Source organism: Budorcas taxicolor, chromosome 19 (assembly GCF_023091745.1).
Source record: "Budorcas taxicolor isolate Tak-1 chromosome 19, Takin1.1, whole genome shotgun sequence".
NCBI lineage: Eukaryota > Metazoa > Chordata > Mammalia > Artiodactyla > Bovidae > Budorcas > Budorcas taxicolor.
The window spans coordinates 53,351,164-53,371,084 of record NC_068928.1 but is presented as its reverse complement, the minus strand read 5'-3'; the positions used below and the strand labels follow the sequence as shown (position 1 = coordinate 53,371,084).

The following is a 19,921-nucleotide window of genomic DNA, read 5'->3' as shown; positions in this document are numbered from 1 at the left end:
TTCCAAGTGATTCAGTGTCCCCCTTTATTTAGTGGGGTGACTAAGCCTCCTGCCCCTCCTCCTGCCTAGGGCACTGATGCACTTGGCACCAATAAAATCTCTGGAGGCCTTGGGAAGGGGATGGCTGGGAGGTGTGCTAGCCTCACCAGGAGGCTCAGCCCCTTTGTCATCAAGGTTGGGACCAGAAGATGTGGGCTGGGTACAGCCCCCAGGAGAGAGAGCCCCGGGCCTTGCTCCCTGTGGAAGGACCCTTCATTTGAAGAAATGAAATGAAGAAAAGAATGATGGAAAAGCCCACCAGCCTGGATCTTGCAGCCCTGGGGTTCCTCATCAAATGTACATGGTGCTAGTTTGAGGGTTTTAGGGTGGGATGGGGGCGGTGGCAGGGGAAGGGAGATTCTAGGAGGAGGGGGCTCCGTGAGCCCCTGCCTCAGCTGCTTGTTACCCTCCATCCAGGTCTGGGAAGAGGGTGGGGTGGAATGTGAAGGCCCAGAGGCACCAACACACTCAGGGCCACTGCCTCCCCCACTCCTCCTCCCTGGAGTGGCGCCCCATCTCCTGATGGCATCTGGCCCCACCTCCCACCTCTGTCCAGCTCACCTGGAAGACTCCGGGCCCCACCTGGCCAGTACCCCCTCATTAAGCCTTACCCGCAACCAGGATGGCTGGAACTTCTCCCTGACGAGTCAGCCTGAGGCCCCTGGAGAACTAGCCCCCAACCCCCAAACTCAACCCCCACTCCCCACCCACTCACCAGACAGTCATTCCAGTTTGGAGGCTCTGAGCCATTTCTGGAAAGAACTGGATTAAACTCTGCCCCCTGCCTGTCACCCTGGGAACTTCCTTTCTGTCCGCACACCAGCTTGGAGCCTGGAAGTCGGCCCACACAAAGCCCTCCCTACAAAGCCTCCGGGCTGGGCTGGGTCCGGGAAGATTGGGAGGGGCCGTGGTGTTGGAGAAGACTCTTGAGAGTCTTTTGGACTGCCAGGAGATCCAACCAGTCCATCCTAAAGGAAATCAGTCCTGAATATTCTCTGGAAGGACTGATGTTGAAACTGAAACGCCAGTACTTTGGCCACGTGATGCGAAGAACTGACTCATTTGGAAAGACCCTGATGCTGGGAAAGATTGAAGGCAAGAGGAGAAGGGGACAACAGAGGATGAGATGGTTGGATGGCATCACTGACTCAATGGATATGAGTTTGAGTAAACTCCGGGAGTTGGTGATGGATCGGGAGGCCTGGTGTGCCGCGGTTCATGGGGTCGCAAAGAGTTGGACACGACTAAGCAACTGAACTGAACTGTGGTCTCGACCCCCTCGCAGGCTTAGCTCCAGAGAGGAGGAAAGAGTGACCAGGCGGGGAGGGGTCCAGACTGTGGCCCCGGGGCCGGGGTAGAACAGGGGAGAAGAAAGGGGGTGCATAGGAGCCTGGGTCGTGGACAGGTGGGACCCAGACGGACGTCTAGCGGAGATTCCTGAAGGAGGAGGCGGGGATGCAAGGGCAAAGAGTGGCTGGAGCAGAGGGGCGAGCCCTCCTTGCGACCCTCTCTTCCCAGGGACTCTCTGAACCCTTTCCAGCAGCTCTGCGGGCCAGCATCGCAGAGGGACGAGACCCCGGCCGAGACATGGGCTGGACAATGAGCCGGCGGCCGCTGGACTGATTTCGGTCGCTGGCAGCGCAGGCCAGGCCAGGCCGTCGGGGCCCCGCGGCCGCCTCGGCACCGCCGCTCGCCTTGGGCGGCACTTTGCCCTCGGTCCCTGGGGCGGCTCTGGCCACGCCCCCCGGGGAGGAGTCGAGTCGGGGGCGGGGAGGCCGCCTGGCTCCTCGGCGGTCCGCGGCGGCGGCGGCGGCGGCGGCGGCGGCGGCAACATGGAGAGCGGGGCGTACGGCGCGCCCAGGGCGGGCGGCTCCTTTGACCTGCGACGCTTCGTGACGCAGCCTCAGGTGTTGGTGCGCGCCGTGTGCTTGGTGAGCCGGGGTGCGGGGCCGCGGGGACCCTACTTCGTCGTCAGGCCGGGGGCGGCGAGGGCGAGGGGGCCTCCGCGCGCCTGAGAGCGCGACAGGTGGCAGCGGCCGAGGCCCGGGGGTGGGAACGGCGCGCGCGGGGCGGGCGAGCGGGGCCCGGGACCCTGCAGCCGCTCACCACCACCCGCACCCCGGGGCCCTGCCGGCCCCCCTACTCCGATCCCTGCCGCCCCCCATCCCGGGCCCTGCCACCCCCACCTCCGGGCCCGGGCACCGGGTGGCCCGGGAGGCGCCGCCGGGAGCAGGCCCATCGCCCTGCTGGCAGTGGGAGGAGTTTGAGGCCGCTCCAGGACAGGTGGCCAGCGTGCCGCGGCTCCCAGCCTGGGGGAATTCATCTGGAGGGGGGCTTTCCGAAGCCACGTGGGGTGCAGGGGGTTGCGGGGGAAGGCCTGGACGCCCTGAAACAGAGCCTGTCTTCCACTCAAAAGCAGCCCATGGGTCTGCTTTCCCCACCCAAGGTCAAGTGACCCTAGTCTGTGCCCCTCCCCCTGAGCTGGGTGAGCCGCTCCAGCACCAGGTTACTGGGGCAGGGGGTTGGTGGGAGGTCCCCTGCGCTTGGACAACCAGAGCTCAAAGCTGGACAAGGTGTTAGGGAGCCCGCAGGGAGAGGACTGAGCCTAAGGTAGCCACCCGCACCTGCCTGGGGCTGGAGCCCTGTGAGTTGCCCTGGTGACACCCTCATCCGCACTCTGCCTGACCCGGGGGGTCTGACCCCAGGAGCAGATGCCCATGTTTCGGGATGGCAGTGCCAGGAGTCAGGCTGGCACACTGCTCCCAGCATCCAGAGTTCCGGCTTCATCTCCAGCTGGGGGTGGGGCTTGTGACTGCCAGCTCCGGAGCCTATTGAGAGGGCCTTGTGCAGACAGGCAGGGCAGGCTGGGGAGAGGTCTGGGCTAGTCCCAGAGGGAGCCAGGTGTCCAGACTCACATACGGCGGGGTTGGGCGGTAGCCTTTCAGTTTGGGGTGGAGACAGGTGATGTGAGGCTGTTCCCAAGGGCCTGGAGCCCCTCCCAGAGTTGTGGGTGCTGCACCCCCTTGACCCCCTACCCCAGTGCCTCCAGGGTCTGAGTACAGAGCTGTGTCCACAGGCCTGCTGGGCAGACCCACCTGAGGTGCCTGTGTGGGTAGGACCAGCTATGGGCAGAAGCCAATAGGGATTCCCTGGGAGGCCAGGGGCCAGGCTGCCGAAGAGCCCAGAATTCTTTGTAGGAGGAAAACTGGTCAAACTGGGGAGCCCAGCCTGGAGCAGGGAAGAGTTGGAGGGGGTTGTGGGAGTTGGCAGTCTGGGGACACAGTTTCAGTTCAGAGGCATGGTTTTCCTGAAGTGGGAGGAGTTCTCCATCACTGGGTGTTCAGGCAGAGGCTGGGCGCTGGAGAGGTGACTCAGGCAGGTGGTGATCAGGGGGTGAGACTGCAAGCTTGGGTTACTCTGACTTTGTGAGCCATCCTGCTTAAAACTCACAAGTGGGAGTGGTCAGGCAGAGCCATCCCCCAGGCAGACAGCAGGGTGGGCAGTGCCCTCCCAGGAGATCCCCCTGCACTCCCCACTGTCCTCAGTCCAGGAATCCCCAGGAATCCATGCCCCTTATAACAGATGTCTGGAGAAGGGAGTGGGGAGGGGACTCGCTCCCCAAGTTCAGGAAAGGCTGGGTCACCGACCTCCAGCAGGGGAACAGCAGGAGCGGGGAGGCCAATGTCCCCTCCCATCAGGGTCCCACTCCATGTGCTGCCTGGGGGTGTGGCCCACGAGGGTGGCATTCACTCAGCCCTTCCCCTGCCTTCTCTTAGGTCTTCGCCTTGATCGTGTTCTCATGCATCTTCGGCGAGGGCTACAGCAACACCCACGATTCCCAGCAGCAGTACTGCGTCTTCAACCGCAACGAGGACGCGTGCCGCTACGGCAGCGCCATTGGGGTGCTGGCCTTCCTGGCCTCAGCCTTCTTCTTCGTGGTCGACATCTACTTCCCCCAGATCAGCAATGCCACTGACCGCAAGTACCTGGTCATCGGTGACCTGCTCTTCTCAGGTATCGGCCAGCTGGCTGCACCTCCACTTGATCTTGGGGTGAACGGGAGCAGCAGTGTTCCCAGAAGCTCTAGGGGTCTGTGACTGCAGGCTGGGGAGGGGTGGGAGCAGCCCCGGGTCTCCTGACCTCACCCATGGTCAGGCTGGCACACAAGGATTTCTCACCGTCTGCTGAAACCCCCTGGAGCTGAGTGGGGCTTGGAGCAGAGCCCCAGAGATAGCGTCCTGTCCCCACCCCAGCTTCTGAATTAGCACTTCTACACCCCTGGAGGCTTCTCGCTCCCAGGGGGCCCCTGTCCTCCTGCCGCTCTGTGGAGCTAACCCTCCCCTCCCGGCCTTCGCCCCAGCTCTCTGGACCTTCCTGTGGTTCGTTGGCTTCTGCTTCCTCACCAATCAGTGGGCAGCCACCAAGGTGAACGATGTGCTTGTAGGAGCCGACTCAGCCCGGGCGGCCATCACCTTCAGCTTCTTTTCCATCTTCTCCTGGGTAAGTGGACCCAGGGTCCTGGTGTCTCTGGTGAAGGGTGGTGCAGGGCTGAGGAACCCAAACCTTGGGGCTCCCTGCAGGGCCTGCTGGCCTACCTGGCCTACCAGCGCTACAAGGCTGGAGTGGACGAATTCATCCAGAACTACGTGGACCCCACTCCGGACCCAAGCACGGCCTACGCCTCCTACCCAGGCATGCCTGCGGACACCTACCAGCAGCCGCCCTTCACCCAGAACGCCGAGAGCACCGAGGGCTACCAGCCACCCCCTGTGTACTGAGCTGCAGCCAGGACGGTTTGGGGAGGGAGGAGGGTGCCTGGGGGGCCTCCCCTCCTCCCCGGCTCCTCCCCCAGGGCTTGGCTCCTAGAGCCTCTGGCCCCGCTCTATGCACCTGGCGCCTGTCCGAACTGACACAGGGCCTGGAGAGAGAGCCCTGAAGTGCCTGTGCCCCAAGGGCTTCACCCACCACTCCTCGAGGGCATTTTTTAGGAAAGGGTTTTTAGCTAGACACATTTTGTTGCTTTTAATGACCGGCATCCCCACCGGGAATAGCTCCAGGCGCCCGACATGCTCTTTTGACAAGTGCCTTAGCTTCTCCCCAGCCCGGGAGCTGGGCCCATGTCCAGGCACCGGTGGTGGCAGCCTTTTTGGGTTCTCTGCCAAAGACGAGGCTGCGGGGCCTTCTCTCTCCTGCCGTGGGCACTGGGCTGGGCTCCTTCCCTCCTCACTCAGGTTTGTTCCGCTCCAGCCCCCTGCCTGCTCTGTGGGCGGCTGGCCGTGCTCACTGCTGAAGTGTGTGCTCGCTTGGACCTGTGGTCACACTCTGTGCCAGTGCCTCTGGGTCACCTTCCTGGCAGCCAAGGGGCAGGGCTGGTGCCCACCCCGGGGGACCCTGTCTCTGATCCCGCCCTGTGGCCACAGGGAGGGGCTTTGCCTGACAACACCCAGCTTTATGTAAATATCCCAGGTCTGTCAGGAGGTGCGAGACGCACCCACAGCCCCCAGGCTGCTCTGAATGTATATTACAAAGCCTTGGGGGAAGGACGCACAGCACCCTTGGATTCTGTTAGACTAATTCTGGAGATGGAATAAATGGTTTTCTCATTCATAGTCTCCATTGTCATTAGTGGGGCCTCTCCCAGTTCCACCGAGGTGCAAGTGCAAGCTGCAGCTGAGGCCTTATGGAACCTAAGTTGTGGCAACCTGCCCCTCCACTGCCCAGCAACTCCCCCCACCCCCACCCTGCCTGGGGTCTCATGCCTCACGCTGCCCTCCATCAGCATCTTAAAATAGCAACTGTGCTCAGCTTGTAAACAACACAGCTTTTCTGGGCCGCCTTGCCAGGGTCCTGGCATGCCCCTGGAGGGGCAAGGGTCCTCTGCTTCCTGTAGACAGGACTCAGAACCCCTGCAACCCATCTCAGACCCTTGGGGAGCCAACCTAACTGCCCAGCCCACGCCAGGGAACGAGCTCCCCTCAGGCAGGAGGCCAGGGCCCACGAGGCAACTCTGGACTTCCCCTTTCGAGCAGTGAGAGGGAGCTGTCAAAAGTGGACCCAATAGTTTCAAAACCCCAAGGAAAAACTAACAGGGTTTGGGGATTATGGTCTGACCGTGGTACTGCACCTCTGTAACCTGGGACCAGCCACAAGCCCGTGGGAGGGAGAAGCTGGGGTAAGGGTGGGGAACTGGGGCCCCATCTGGAACACACAGCCCAGGCCCACCCCACCCTGGAGCACCCTCACCTTCCCATAAGCTGCCCACAGCCCGTTTCCCAAGGCACGGCAGAGCTGGTCTTCCTGGCTCCTGAACTGTCAAGTGTCTGTTTCACAAAATAAAACCTGACCTCACAGCCCCGGCTGGCAGCACAGACCAAGGCTTCATCTTTCCAACCAAGCCCCAGGCTCCTGCATCCACTCATCTTGACCTGAAAGCCTCCCAGACAGAAGAGCAGGCAAACATGCCTCTTAGAACACTTGATGCTCATCTCTCAGTTAAAAAAGATTTGTGGTTAAGGGGTCAGGAGTACTAGAAAAAGATTTGAAAGGAAATCCCCATACCTGAATCATGTCAGAGGTGTCTATAGTGAGGCCCGGGGAATCCCAGACAGTTAAAAGAGAAATAGGCTTTTACCAACCAATAGATTTTAATATTAGTTATCAGTTCCACATACACACAGCCCCCACCTCCTTAGAAGACAAGCCCGTGGGAGCTGAGCCCCAGAGCAGGGTGAGTGTCACCCACGTGGGAGTAGCTGTAATTCCGGAGAAAATGATCGCCAGATCAGGAAGGGCTTTCAGCCCCAAAGGAAATAAGAACAAGTCCAGCCATCCCCAGGGGCAGCCAGGAGCCCATCCCAGGCAGAGGGACCAAGTCTTTGCGTGGGAAGAGGCCCACGCTGAGCCAGAGGTGCTGGGATATGGACTTCCCAGTGAGAACAGAAACTCAACAGCAAACGCCACAAACGGGGAAGAAGCCGGCGACGCCGATGTCACAGCAGCTTGTGGCTTGGCCTCACCCCAAGAGGGACGGCTGCAGCGGCCAGACCCCGACCCACAGGGCGGCCAGCTCCGGCTTGGGGAGACTGCGATCGCCCCGCAGCCGGGATGGGAACTGAGAAAAGCTGGTGGGCAGGCAAGGAGGGAAGTGTGCAGTGCAGACCACCAGCTGCCTCCTTGGCCTGGGAAAGGGCGCAGCAGCCGGCCAACTGCTGGTGGTGAGACCTCTACCCGCCCCAACCCCGCCCCCCGCCACTTCCTCCTCCAAGAAGGCCGGGCATCCGCCAGGGGGCGACAGCGGGCGAGTGCGGGGAGCAGGTGGTGGGTGAGCGCCCGCCCCAGGGAGGGGCCCGTGCCTCAGTTGGCCTGGCTGCACTGCCGGATCTGATGAGTGGCAAACAGCTTCCGGACTCCCGCGGCCTCCGCGGGCTTTCCCAGCGTCATCGGGCAGTTCTCCTTATTTTCTTCGCTGTCCAGCACGGCGGGCTGGCCCGAGGGCTTCTTGAAGTAGCACAGGCGGCACACGGAGTGGTACTTGTCTGCTCCTCCGATAACCTCGACCTACGTGCGGTGCGACAGGAAGCGCCTGGACTGAGCGGGCGGGGGCGCAGCGCCCCACCCCTCGCCTCTGGGAGAAGGCAGGGGGCGGCTACTTCCTTCTCCATACCCAGCCTCTAGGTGTAGGCGCCCCTCCCTGCCCCCCACCCGCCCATCCCTTGGAGAAGGCAGGGGGCAGCTACCTCCTTTTCCACGCCCAGCCTCTTGGTGTAGGCGGCCTCTCGGAAGCACTCCATGCACACCGCCGTCAGCTTGACCACGCTCTCTGCCAGGGGCACCAGGTTCAGGATGGTCCCAAAAGCCTGTACAATCCACAGGGAGAGTGCACACTCATTCCGCTGGGCGGGCTTTTCCTGGAGACCCTGGCTCACACCCCTGAAGCCAGGAAACTAAGCCTGGACCTTGCCTTTCCCCAGAGCACCTGCCCTAGGCAGGTGGAGTCAGGGGCACCCCAGGGAGCTGGGACTGGCTGGCCCGAGTGCCTGGGCTTAGGCATGGTGTGGGCATCCAGGGCGCGCTGGGCTGTCCATTTCTGTGCGCTGTCTGGGCCTCTGTCCCCGGTCCCACCCCAAGACCTGAATCAGACACTTCACCTTCCTCTGAAAGGTCCCATCCAGCGCAGCCACGATGACGGTCTTCCCCGAGTTGGCCATGTTCTCGCAGAACTCCACAATGTCAGGGAACTAGAGGAAAGGGTGAGAGGCGGAGGAGGGAGTGAGCTTCCGCCCTGGGCAGCCCCTTCCGGGAGCTGCAGACACGCTGCCAGGCCCAGGAGCTACAGCTACCCGCATCCACGTGGAGCTGAGAACAAGGCTGCCCCAGCCCTCCCATCGGGTACATGGCCTGCACACCCACAGCTTCCCGACTCGCTCCCCCATCGCACCAACTTTCCACAGCAGAGCCAGGCTGCGCTCCAGGCTAGGCGCCTGGACCTGCCACCAAGGTGATGCAACCCAGGTGGAGAGGCCGTCTGCTACTGTAGTGGACCAAAGCTTGGGTCCGCTGCCTCATGCTTGAACCAGGTTCTCTGCTGGACCCATTAGCTGTGACCCTGGCAATGACTTCATGTTCCTGAGCCCAGGAAAAGGCAAGGAAGGCCCCTGGCAATGTTTAAGGATTAAGGACACGCAAATAATTTATTACATATGCTATTTGGCTGAGAGGCAGGCTGTGTGTGTTTGCTTTTATTTTTTTCTTCTTTTAAACATAATGTGCCATGTGATGCCTAGAAAAGGGGCAGGAGTTCCACTGGCCACTTACAGAGCAGGATGGCTCAACACACCACCTGTGGAAAGTCCTTACTTGGTAAATCAAATTTCATTTCAAGTGGCCCAAGGGGCCACTACTTAAACGAATCCTTTGGTGACCTTTCACTGGTCAATCATCTATCTGGTCTGTGGGTTGGATGAAGTGGGGAGTTCCAGTGTTTGGGCAAAGGGTCTCTCTCCAAGCTACTCGTGGAGATGCGTAGTTACAAAACCCGAGGGCTCACCCAGACAAGGACCAAGACAGGGCTTAGAGAACCCAAACCAGTTCCAGCGGGATTCACCAAAGCCAGATCTGACTGGCCTCTGGAGGGTTTGCAGGGTTTGTAGGGTCTGCCGAGCCTGCACTATGGAAATGGCACCTCCCACCCCTAGGCTCCAGCCTGGCTCCAGGTGAGGCCCCTCCTTTTCTCTAAAGGACTTGTCACAGGTCACAGAAAAGCAGCCGCCAGCCTGCAAGGACCTGTTGGCCAGTGCCCCGACCCGACCCCCATTGTCACAAACAGAACTGTTTCTAGACACTGCCAGAAATCCACGGGGAAGGCTGAGAGCAGAACCACCCTGGGAGGAGCACCTTCTTCATCTTACCTTCCCTGTTCAGCCATGGTGCCTCCACACCAGGGTTTGGGGACCGCGAGGGGTCCTCCACCCTGCCTGCTACAGTGATGCCCGCGGTCAGAGAGCTCAGTTCTTCTACCTGAACTTTGTGCCCTGTTCACATGCCACCCCACTCTCTGCCCAAACACTAAACCCAGGGCCCCCAGCAGGGGTTCCTGAATGATCCAAGGTACAGTCAGAGCTGCCCAGCAGGGGTTCCTGAATGATCCAAGGTACAGTCAGAGCTGCCCAGGCTGTCTGCAACATCGCAGAAGGCCCACTGGTAACCAACCACGTTACTGACATTTGCTTCTATCGCCACTCCTTTTTTTAGGTTATATTATGGGTTGACTTGTGAACCCTCCCACCCCCCCGCAATTGTTATGCTGAAACCCTGACCCCCAATACCTCAGAATGTGACCTTATTTGGAGAGAGGGTCTTTGCAGAGGTCACCCAATTAAAGTAGGCATGTAGGTTGGGCCTCACTCCAGTAGGAATAGTGTCCTCGCAAAAAGGGGAAACTTGGACCCAGGGACAGACATAGGAGAAGACGAATGTGAAGAGGCAGGGAGCAAATGGCCACCTGCACGCCGAGGGGACCGGCTGGGACAGACTCTCCCTCGCGGCCTCAGGGGAACCTGCCCTGCCCACACCTTGATCTTGGGCTCCCAGCCTCCAGAGCTGTAGGAAATGAATGTCTGTGGTTTAAACCGCCTGGTCTGCACTGCACGTTACAGCAGCCAGAGACCCCAATACAGGTTACATTTAAAGCGGGACTTCAGAGGACCTAGCAAACGCAGGGTTTTCTTGGGAGACAAAAATGATCACCACAGGCGATCCTGCGAAAAAAGAAGGGTTTCTTGACACTGACAAGCCTGCCCATGTGGTTCATCTGCCGGCCCAGCACCAGGGCTGACCTGCCGAGAGCCGCTTCCTGAACGAGGTATGATGGGGGCGGGGAGGACCGAAAGCGGCGGAAGCGGAGGTCAGGCAGCCAGGAAGGAGATTCGCCCTTGTCGTCATGTTGCCCAGAGGTGGCAGCCTCGTGACGCTCGACGGAAGCACCCCGGCCCTGCCCAGGCGGAGACCTCGCTTCCTAGCAGCCTGGCTGGCGTTGAAGATTGCAGAGGCCACAGGAGGGGACAGGGCGAAGGATGTGACAGTGAAGGATTCAGCCGCTCCACCACGAATGGTAAAGACTAAATGAGATGCCCAGACAAATCCAGAGGCAAATAAACCAGGAAGAAACATTTACAGCATGTAACAAAGCGGCGCTGGTTGTATCACATGACCTAGAGGAAAGACAAACCATGAGGAGGCTCTTTACAAAAGGAGAAATACAGGGAAAATGTCAGCCACCCAGAAAGAAAAGAGAAAGGCAGTCAGAACAGAATGTGTGTGCAGCCCCCGCCCCCGGCCCTCCACGGGGGATGTCTGCAGAGACCCAGCAGTCCCCGCCCCCCTCCTGCAGTCCATCCATGCCCCTCCAGCAGACGACCGTCCTGGGAGGCTTCCAGGTTCTCCCAGGGTGAATGCTGAAGTCCTTCCGGCTGACCAGGCCAAAGCCCCTGATCTGGAACACACTCCTGCCTGGGAACTTCACCCCACTTTCTCTCCAGCCCCCCCTTTTTTTTCAGTGATTCCAATACACCAGATAAACCCCAGTACACCAGATGACAGCCCAATGTCCACTCACACGTCCATCACAGCCTTTAAGTGCCATACCCAAGGGGCCGGGTCATGCAAGACACGGTACATTCATAAGGATAGGTGTCTGTTGATGTGGAAAGACGGTCACAACACATGATATGAACCCGATCTATAAATAGATATATATGTACAGAGACCAGAAGGATCCAGACCAAGATGTTCTGTGATTTTTGTTTTGTTTTTCTGGGCAGCGAAAGAGAAGGGCAGGCCAGCAGCAGGAGCTGCCTGCGCTCACAGTGGGCCTTGGGGTTGCTGTGCTGAAGAGAATTTCATACAACTAATTTCATAGAGTTAGTTTCATGAGCTTCTGGCCCAGTCACACAGGACAAAACCAGACCCCTTCTAGGGAATTCCCTGGGGGTCCAGTGGTTAGGATTCAGAGCTCTCACTCCCATAGACCCAGGTTCAATCCCTAGTCCAGGAACTAAGATCCCACACGTTGTGTGGCATGGTCAAAACAAACAAACCAGACCCCTCCCTAACCATGTCTGAGCGCGGACAGAACGTAAGCATCACCTAGGCTATGGGGTACCAAATGTCCCCCCTCCTGGCTAAAGGAGTGACCCTCGCTGCTTCGGCCTCCTGGTCCACCCTCCCTACAGGTGACGTTTAAGATGCTGGTCAGAATCATCACCCTTCCCAGGACACCAAGTCAAGAGCCAAACCGGCCTCCAAAACCCTCCCAGGAATGACCCAACGCCGCCCCCATTTCCTAATAACCAAGCCCTCACCCACACCCCCCCAGTTCTCATGCCAGTTTCTCCCTGCAACTACAATCCCCAGTTGTTCAGTTCTGGGGCTATTCCTGGTGGTCTCTGGACAGAAGACGTTAGTAGTCAATTATGGACTTTCTTATTAGGTATAGCCCTTCCTGACTTTTCCTAGATGACCCCCCTCCCTACTTGTGGTAAAACAGAGATAAGACCGGCACTTGGTGACACCGCGAGGCTGGCGTGCCCAGGAGCCAGCTCCCCACCTATCACTGTACCCTCAGCTGATAGCTTGGGGACTTCAGACACACCCCTCCCCGACACCCCGTCTGCACAGGAAGGATGAAAGAAGGGAAGGGCAGTCCTTTTGTCGGGTCCCACGTTGAGAGACAGCCTCCAGACTTCTTGCTAAGCAAGACCCACAGGGGTGAGGATAGAACAGAAGACTGGCAATGTTTCTATAGGGCATTTAATAAATACTTGTGATGGAAACTCAGCTGTGACTCACTGGCCAGAGGAAGCAGCCATAGAAACAGGGAACAGAACTGGGGGTCCGGTGGCCCACCAGCTCCGAACCAGGGCACTTGGCTCTCAACCAAGGAGGTGTCAGGAGAGGAAGCTCCCTGCCAGGGTGTCCAGCTCAGCCCTGAAAAGACACTTTACTTACAGCTAGGGAGCAGAGTGGTAAGCAGGCACACACTGGGCCTGAAGGACGGGAGAGCCTCCCCAAAGCTCACATTCCTTGTTCTGAGAAAGAAAGAAAGTGAAAGAAAGTGAAGTCGCTCAGTCGTGTCCGACTGTTTGCGACCCCATGGACTGTAGCCTACCAGGCTCCTCCCTCTATGGGATTCTCCAGGCAAGAGTACTGGAGTGGGTTGCCATTTCCTTCTCCAGGGGATCTTCCCGACCCAGGGATCAAACCTGGGTCTCCCGCATTCCAGGCAGACGCTTTAACCTCTGAGCCACCAGGGAAGCTTTTGTTCTGAGAGCCACCCCCCAAAATCGACCCAGGCTCCCCAGAGCCTTCTGGAGATCAGAGTCTAGAAGAGAAAGGGAAGAGCTGCAGCCCTGTTCTCACCCTGAAGCCCCTCTTACCCCAAGTCCCTCTGCCATGAAGCCACAAATGAAAACAGAAGTGTACGTGTGTGTGTGCATGAAGAGGCCAGCTAAGACACAGCTGTGTTCAGAAGCAAGCTGACCATCTTTGAGGTCAGAGATGGAGTGGTCACAACAAGGTGGGTGAATAGACGGATGCAGCCTGGCTCCCGGAGCAAGTCCGGGCAGCTGGCAGTCCATCTCCAGAGGGCACACACCGAAAGATACACCCAGTGTGGGGACAGAGGATCCCCAGTCTCAGGTGGGAGGGAAGCATGGAGCTGTGATCACCATAACAGAGCCTGAGACACCCCTATAGGACATTACAGCCCAAGCCACTGGCTCCACCCTGCCCTGGGACCTGGAAGGCAGGGCAGGCAGATTGCTAACCACTCACCTAACAAAGAAGAGTTATTTCCTTAATTTTCTATTTCCTCTTCCTCCAGGGCACAGCACTGGACCAAAGGTACAGATAAAGGAACCATATGCCAAAACTCCAGAGGTGAGGAGGCAGCAGAGGCAAGGCACGCATGCGGACCCCGGCACATGGAAACCACCCAGGGACCCACTAGGTTCTTGGGACCTCCGGGTTGTCTCCTCTCTACCGTCAGCATGCAGCTACCCGGACTGATCTTGGAAGTCACATGTGAAGACAGGAGCCTCACTGGCAGGCCATCCCACCACTGATGATTTTACATACATTTGTCATAGGCGCTCACATTACCTAACGTAATGGGTGGACGTGGGGGTTGAAGTAAACTCCCTCGGGAGTTTTAGTTTCATCCATTCAAGACACACTTGAAGAAATAAAACACTGCAAAAACGCTGGAGAGAAACTAAGATCACAAGAGACAACCCACAAGCTCAGCCAGAGAACACACTCCTAATGACTTGGATGCAGAGTGAGCTGGAAACGACTTTAAACAGAGGTTTCCAGAAAGACAACGGAAGGAACAGAATTGATTCTTGATTCTTAAACAAGAGCATCCAAATGTCCATCAACAGATGAATGGCTAAAGAAGATGTGGTACGTACATACAATGGAGTATTCCTCAGCCATTAAAAAAGGACAAAATAATGCCACTCGGAGCGACGTGAATGGACCTGGAGTCAGAGAAAGACAGATACCATATGATATCACTTATATGTGAAGTCTAAAAAAAGGTACGAATGGACTTGTTTACAAAACAAAAATAGAGTCACAGATGTAGACCACAAATTTATGGCTACCAGGGGGCATGAGGTGGGCGAGGATAAATTAGGAGGTTGGGATTGACATATACACACTACTATATATAAAACAGATAACTAGTAAGGACCTACTGCATAGCACGGGGAACTCTACTCAATATTCTGTAATGGCCTATATGGAAAAAGAGTCAATAAAAAAGAGTGGATGTATGCACGCATATAACTGATTCACTTTGCTGGACACTTGCAACTTATACACTGTAAATCAACTGTACTCCAATAAAGCAAAAACAAACGAAAAACTCAGGAGGAGATTGTTAAATAAGCCACACCCAGTATAAAGCAGGATAAATACAAACAAGACCTCTCTGGACCACACTGTTCTGAGAAAGAATAGACAGGCTCCCTGCCCAGGAAAGGGATCAGAGAAGCCTTCTCCTGAGCTCTAAGGCGCACGGCTGCTGCTTTTCCAAAGCAATAAGGGGAAACACTGGGCACGTGCCACCCCGCTACAACTAGAAAACAAAACAAAGGCATTTTCACATCAAGACGGAGAGCTTCCCACCGACACAGCCTGGCTGTAAGAACTACTAAAGGATGTATTTCTGTAGGAGGAAAAATAAACCCATAAATAACAAGCAAGAGGGACTTCCCCAGTGGTCCAGCAGGTAAGACCCTATGCTCCTAATGCAGGAGGCCCGGGCTCAGTCCCTGGTCAGGAAACTAGATCCCACACGCCGCAACTAAGACGTGGCGCCGTCAAATGAATAAATAAATATTAAAAAGAAAAAAACAAGCAAGAAGCATCATTGAGCCAAACCAAACCAAACCCTTCCTTCTGGTACTGAGAAATCAAATTTTTTTGTTCATCGTTATTTTTTTTTTAAGGTACAATAAGTTCCATGAATGGTAACACAGAGGGACTTTCCTGGTGGTCCAGTGGCTAAGAGTCTGTGCTCCCAATGAAGGGGGCCCAGGTTTGATCTCTGGTCAGGAAGCTAGATCCCTCATGCTGCAATGAAGACTGAATGAGACCCAAGCAGCCAAATAAATAAATATGAGAAAAAAAAAAAACAACAACTCAGTAACACAGAAAGCAGTAAGGGAAATTCAAAGTGTTTTCAGATACTAGTTACAGCAAATTAACTTAACAATACTTACCTACTTACAGATCAGAAATAGAACCAATAACCTCCAAACAAGCAGAGGAAAAAGGGGTTCATAGGAAGAGCAATGTCAGGACAAGTCAACTTACAAACTGCCCTTCATCGATGCCTATGACAGCCACGCCCTGGGCATCCTGGATCACGTCCCGGAGCAGACAGGCTGGCAGGGCCTCCATCGTGTTCCTGGGGACAGAAAGCCAGAGTGTAGGCAAAGCAGGGGAGCCCGAGGAGACCAGGAACCAAGATGAGGGGCTAGGGAAGAGCCCTCACGACCACCCCCTCCTTGCAAAGCAGGTCAAGCCATCTGCCCAGAGCTTTGAGAAGTTAGTGCCCGTGGGAAGGCATCTGGGAAGGACAGTAAAGGTCTTTCTTCAGAAAACCAGCTATTCAACACGAGCTATTTCACTTTACGCTTTGGACTGGAAATTAGCAATGCCCAATGTAAAGGTCAACCTGGATGGCAAGCTCTTCTCTGCTGTGTGTGTAAGGGGAGGGGAGGGGCCGGGGCACAGAAGGGGTTAATTCATGAGGTACAGTGTCCAGGGCCCATGATGCTTTGGGGATGAATGAAATGTTTTACTTCTCTTTTAAAAATCAGAATAAGGGGCTTCCCTGGTGGCTCAGTGGTAAAGAATCTGCCTGCCAGTGGAGAAGGCACAGGTTCGAGCTCTGATCCTGGAAGATCCCACATGCTGCACAGCAGCGAAGCCCGGGTGCCACAGATACTGAGCCTGTGCTTTGGAGCCTGGGAGCTACAGCGTCTGAAGCCCGTGGGCCACAAGAGAAGCCACCCCGATGGAAAGCCTGCTCACCACAACTCGAGAGTAGCCTTCGCTCGCCTCACCTAGAGAGAAACCTGAACAGCAAGGGCGATCCAGCCCAGCAAAAAAATAAAAATAAATTTAAAAATCAGAATGTGACTCTGTCTGAATTATTTTTGTCTTTCTAGCAATGCAGTCATAGAGTATATTTTTTTTCTTTTGATAGAGGAAGGGGCCCATGAAAGTCTTACCATGGCCCGGGGCAGACCATTAGCACCAGAATCTAAGACTTGCAGCCCCGTGCGCTGGCAGAGATAAGCTGGGAACACCAACCAGCAGGGCAGGGACCTAGAATTCCCTCCTTTGGACTCCTCTGGCTGATTACAGGACTTCTTACAGACCATAGAGCTATTAACAGGCAGAGATGGCATTCAAATCCACATTCATGCTGCTGCCTCGTGGGTCCTAAGGGCGGATTCCCAGCCAGCAGAGTATGAAAGCGAAAGGCAGCATGTGGGAATGTTCCAGTGCATTAAATGACTCAGTGAATCCCGCCCTGCCCCCACAGCCAGGCCTTCTGGAAGAGGAAAGCTAGTTCTTTGTCTTCTTTTTAAAAAGTGTCTGTTTTTCTACAATGTTATTTTCTCCTGTTTCCATTTCTGCCTGGCTCCTCTGAACTAGCCTTGCAAGGGGCTAGGAGCTTCCTGAAGATTCTGCAGTCTGCGGATAGAGTGGCTCAGACCGTAAAGAATCTGCCTGCAAGGCAGGAGACCTGGGTTCAATCCCTGGCAACCCACTCCAGTATTCTTGCCGGGAAAACTCCCACGGACAGAGGGGTGGCACAGAGTTGGACACGACTGAGCAACTTTTACTTCACTTTTAAAACTATGCCGTAGTGATTATCTTACCAGTTATCTTATGGTCATCCTGCTTCAAGCTCTGGGAAGAGTGTGAAACTACTTCCTGCATTTTAAATCCCCCCCCCTTCCCCAAATAAAGAAAACCAGAGAGCAGGCAAGGCAGTAAGCTGGTTCCATCTCTAGCAAGGGCAGCGTCTCTGGAGCTTTGTCACCCTGCCAAGCGCTCGGCCTCTGCTGCGGCTTGTCCAGGCCTCTAGAGCCCGTGTCAGAGAGGGTTTGTGACCCTGGGACAGGGCTTGGATTTCACCCCATTGAACAGACTCCAGAAGCTGCCCTTCTGTTAGCCGCAGCGTTGTCTCTACTGCCTCACTGTCCTCCCCTGATGCTCCCCGAGTGCCATGCGGCGGAGGCCTATGTTTTAGGGATGAGAAGGCAAATTTGGAGATGTAAATGATCTACCTGCAACAGACTGCAGGTCGGGGAAACGTCACTCAACGTTTAACTTAACTTGGAGTCCAGGGCCCTCTAAGCCTCAGCACCTGCCCGCCTTCAGAACCCGACTCGTTAGCCTATGAAATCACCCAGCCCGTAAAAACTAACCATGCCGTGTGTTGAGGCCACTCTCTCCTTCTGAGATGGGCCACACTCTGTCTGTGGTGTGTGTTTCTCTCTAAATAAATCCACCTCTGACCTTTAAAAATAAAAAAAAAAAGCTCCCACCCTGAAACCACACAGCATGGCCTTGCTGCTGGGGGCTCAGATGGACAAGTCTGGAAGACAACAACAGTGTCTCAGGCTCCAAAGTATCAGGCCCCAATCTGCTGCACGGAATGGCAGGAATGGTACTAAATTTCACCTCCCAACCTCAGGCAGTGGACTGAAATGTCCACAGAGCGCAGGCAGCTAAACATAAAAGGGGGATGCTCAAAGGCCGTGACGGGAAGTCGAGGACAGGCCAATTAAAAATTTAAATAAAATTCACTCTGCAGGCCAACAAAACCAGCCTGCACCCTCCATGGAGGTCAAGAGCAGGAGGTCAAGAGTAGTATCCTTGGTCAGCTACTACTGACATTTGGGGCTGGATTATTCTTTGTCGTGAGGCAGTCTGCGCATCATAGAATGTTCAGTGGCATTCCTCTACCGACTAGTTGCCATCATACCCTTATCTCCTCCTGTGGTTAAAAACTAAAAACATCTCCAGACATTACAAATAAGCTCTAGAAGGCAAAATCACCTCCAGCGGGTAAAGAACCACTGGGCTAGAGTCCCAAGAAAGGCCAACTTGTAGGGTACCATGCCAAGCAACTAGGAAAGTTTGCACATTTAAATGTTTTGTTGTCAGGCATCAGCATTATTAACCATCCCCTCTAAAGAACTCTGACAGTATGTTCTGTGAATTTACACCAGGCTTCTCACAAAAGGTGTGGGGACAGGATGGAAGAGGCAGGGACTGACCGGTCATGGGTGGAGAAGAGGCTGCTGTAACGCGTGTCTCTGGCATATTTGATCACCAGGCACTTGTACTGGGCAATCTGGAAGCGACGGACACGTCTCATCAGCTCAGTACTGCAAGGTAAGGCCCAAGGTTAATGTGGGCGAGGAAGACCCCATCAGCTCAAGCTGGGTTCCCCACCTCCTTCTGGGGGTCTACAGCCTGAGTCCCACCCATGGAGGGGAAGGTTGCAGGGCAGGGTGTGAGAAAGACCTGTGAGGACAGAGAGAGGGCCCCAGCACCAAGTTTCAGTCTAGACCCAGGAGGGAGGAGCATGTCTGGGCAGGAAGTAATTCTCTATGGGGAGGGTGTCAAGGAAGGGCCCTCAGGGGGTCCAGGGAAAGGCTGGAGGAGTGATTTGGTTAGGGGCACAGGAGAGGTGGGCAGAGGCAAACACCACAAGCAGGGGAGAGGGGTCCAGATTCTATTCCAAAATCATCTCACCCCACACTTCTTCACCTAACCTGAACTAACAGAACTTTTTGGTGCAATAAGGAAAGCACCAAGTCTGTGTCCATGAGCCCACCCTGAGCCTCACCATCGTGGGCAAGGGCTTTGAGCTGGAGGGCTCTCCCTCAGGGCCATATAGGAAGGGGTCAGAGGAGTTACTGGGAGCTCACTGGCGCCGCCTCGGTCTGGGATTGGGTCTATCACTTCAAGGGAGCGAAAGTGCCACTGGCTTGACTCTGAAGTGTGCCTACTGACTACCTTCCTGGGCCATCTAAGGAAACAGTCACACTGGAAGGAAGCGACAAACACTGCAGGGCGCTCAGGGCCCGGCCACCGTGCACACGCCCTTCAGGTGGGACTTTAGAGGGGCTAAACGACGACCAAACGACGACCAGTTCCCGGAAGGATGGGTGGTTGCATGGCCCCAAGCGGAGAAGGGTCTGACGAAAATGGGAGGAGCGCCTCCTCCGCGATGGATTCCACGGAGGAGAGACGTTCTGGGCGGGAAAGCGGGGGTCGGGCAGCGGGAGATGTCCTGGGGGGGCCGGTGTTCTGAGAGGGGCCGCAGGTTCGGGGCGGGGTGGGGGGCGTCAGGGGTGGACGGCGTCCCGGGGGGCTGGAGGAGAAGCAAGGAAGCAGGGGAGGAGGTCCTGGGCCATCCCCGTCCCGCAAGGCCATTACCTTTTTCCTGAGAACATGGGTCCGAGAATCACCTAGGAGGAAAGAAGAGGTCACTTCGGGCTCCGGGGCGCACGGATACCCGGGGACCCCACCCACCCACCAAGCAGTCAAGACTCCGACCCCGACCCCGACCTCTCATCGGCGCCCGCACCTGGATCTGGCCCCGGGTCTTGCTGGGGGAGCCTGGCAGCACATTGGGCAGATTGATGCAGCTCATGGCACCTTCAGGGAGCTGGCAAACCGAGCACTCTGCGCCGCTGCCGCCGCCTTGCAAGCTCCCGCCGGTTCCCGCGCAGGACATGTTATCCCCGGCTCGCGGGCCAATCGGGAGCCGGGGCCGCCGTCCCGG

At 56.5% G+C, this 19,921-nt stretch overlaps 2 protein-coding genes across 3 annotated transcripts; one reads left to right on the top strand and one right to left on the bottom strand.

The window, feature by feature from the left end:
• Nucleotides 1-1,838: 1,838 nt before the first annotated feature.
• On the top strand, nt 1,839-5,644 carry SYNGR2 (synaptogyrin 2). Of its 2 annotated transcripts, XM_052657563.1 has the most exons (4): nt 1,839-1,970; nt 3,816-4,053; nt 4,400-4,539; nt 4,620-4,944. In XM_052657563.1, the coding sequence occupies exons 1-4, from the start codon at nt 1,872-1,874 to the stop codon at nt 4,815-4,817; spliced, it is 675 nt and encodes a 224-aa protein (XP_052513523.1). In that variant the 5' UTR covers nt 1,839-1,871; the 3' UTR covers nt 4,818-4,944. The 2 variants fall into 2 exon arrangements, with proteins under 2 accessions (XP_052513523.1, XP_052513522.1); XM_052657562.1 differs by having other exon boundaries at nt 4,400-5,644.
• Nucleotides 5,645-6,705: 1,061 nt separating this feature from the next.
• Nucleotides 6,706-19,873, bottom strand: TK1 (thymidine kinase 1). Its single transcript, XM_052658298.1, has 7 exons — nt 19,724-19,873; nt 19,573-19,604; nt 18,405-18,515; nt 15,418-15,511; nt 8,187-8,276; nt 7,776-7,895; nt 6,706-7,596 (listed from the first exon to the last, which is right to left on the bottom strand). The coding sequence occupies exons 1-7, from the start codon at nt 19,871-19,873 to the stop codon at nt 7,393-7,395; spliced, it is 801 nt and encodes a 266-aa protein (XP_052514258.1). The 3' UTR covers nt 6,706-7,392.
• Nucleotides 19,874-19,921: the final 48 nt, after the last annotated feature.

Coding starts and splice junctions, on each gene's coding strand:
- SYNGR2 (XM_052657562.1), top strand. CDS start 1,872: ATGGAGAGCGGGGCGTACGGCGCGCCCAGGGCGGGCGGCTCCTTTGAC. Junction 1,971..3,815: donor TGGTGCGCGCCGTGTGCTTG/GTGAGCCGGGGT, acceptor GCCTTCTCTTAG/GTCTTCGCCTTGATCGTGTT. Junction 4,054..4,399: donor CGGTGACCTGCTCTTCTCAG/GTATCGGCCAGC, acceptor CCTTCGCCCCAG/CTCTCTGGACCTTCCTGTGG.
- TK1 (XM_052658298.1), bottom strand. CDS start 19,873: ATGTCCTGCGCGGGAACCGGCGGGAGCTTGCAAGGCGGCGGCAGCGGC. Junction 19,605..19,723: donor AGACCCGGGGCCAGATCCAG/GTGCGGGCGCCG, acceptor CTTTCCTCCTAG/GTGATTCTCGGACCCATGTT. Junction 7,597..7,775: donor GGCTGGGCGTGGAAAAGGAG/GTAGCTGCCCCC, acceptor CACCGCACGTAG/GTCGAGGTTATCGGAGGAGC.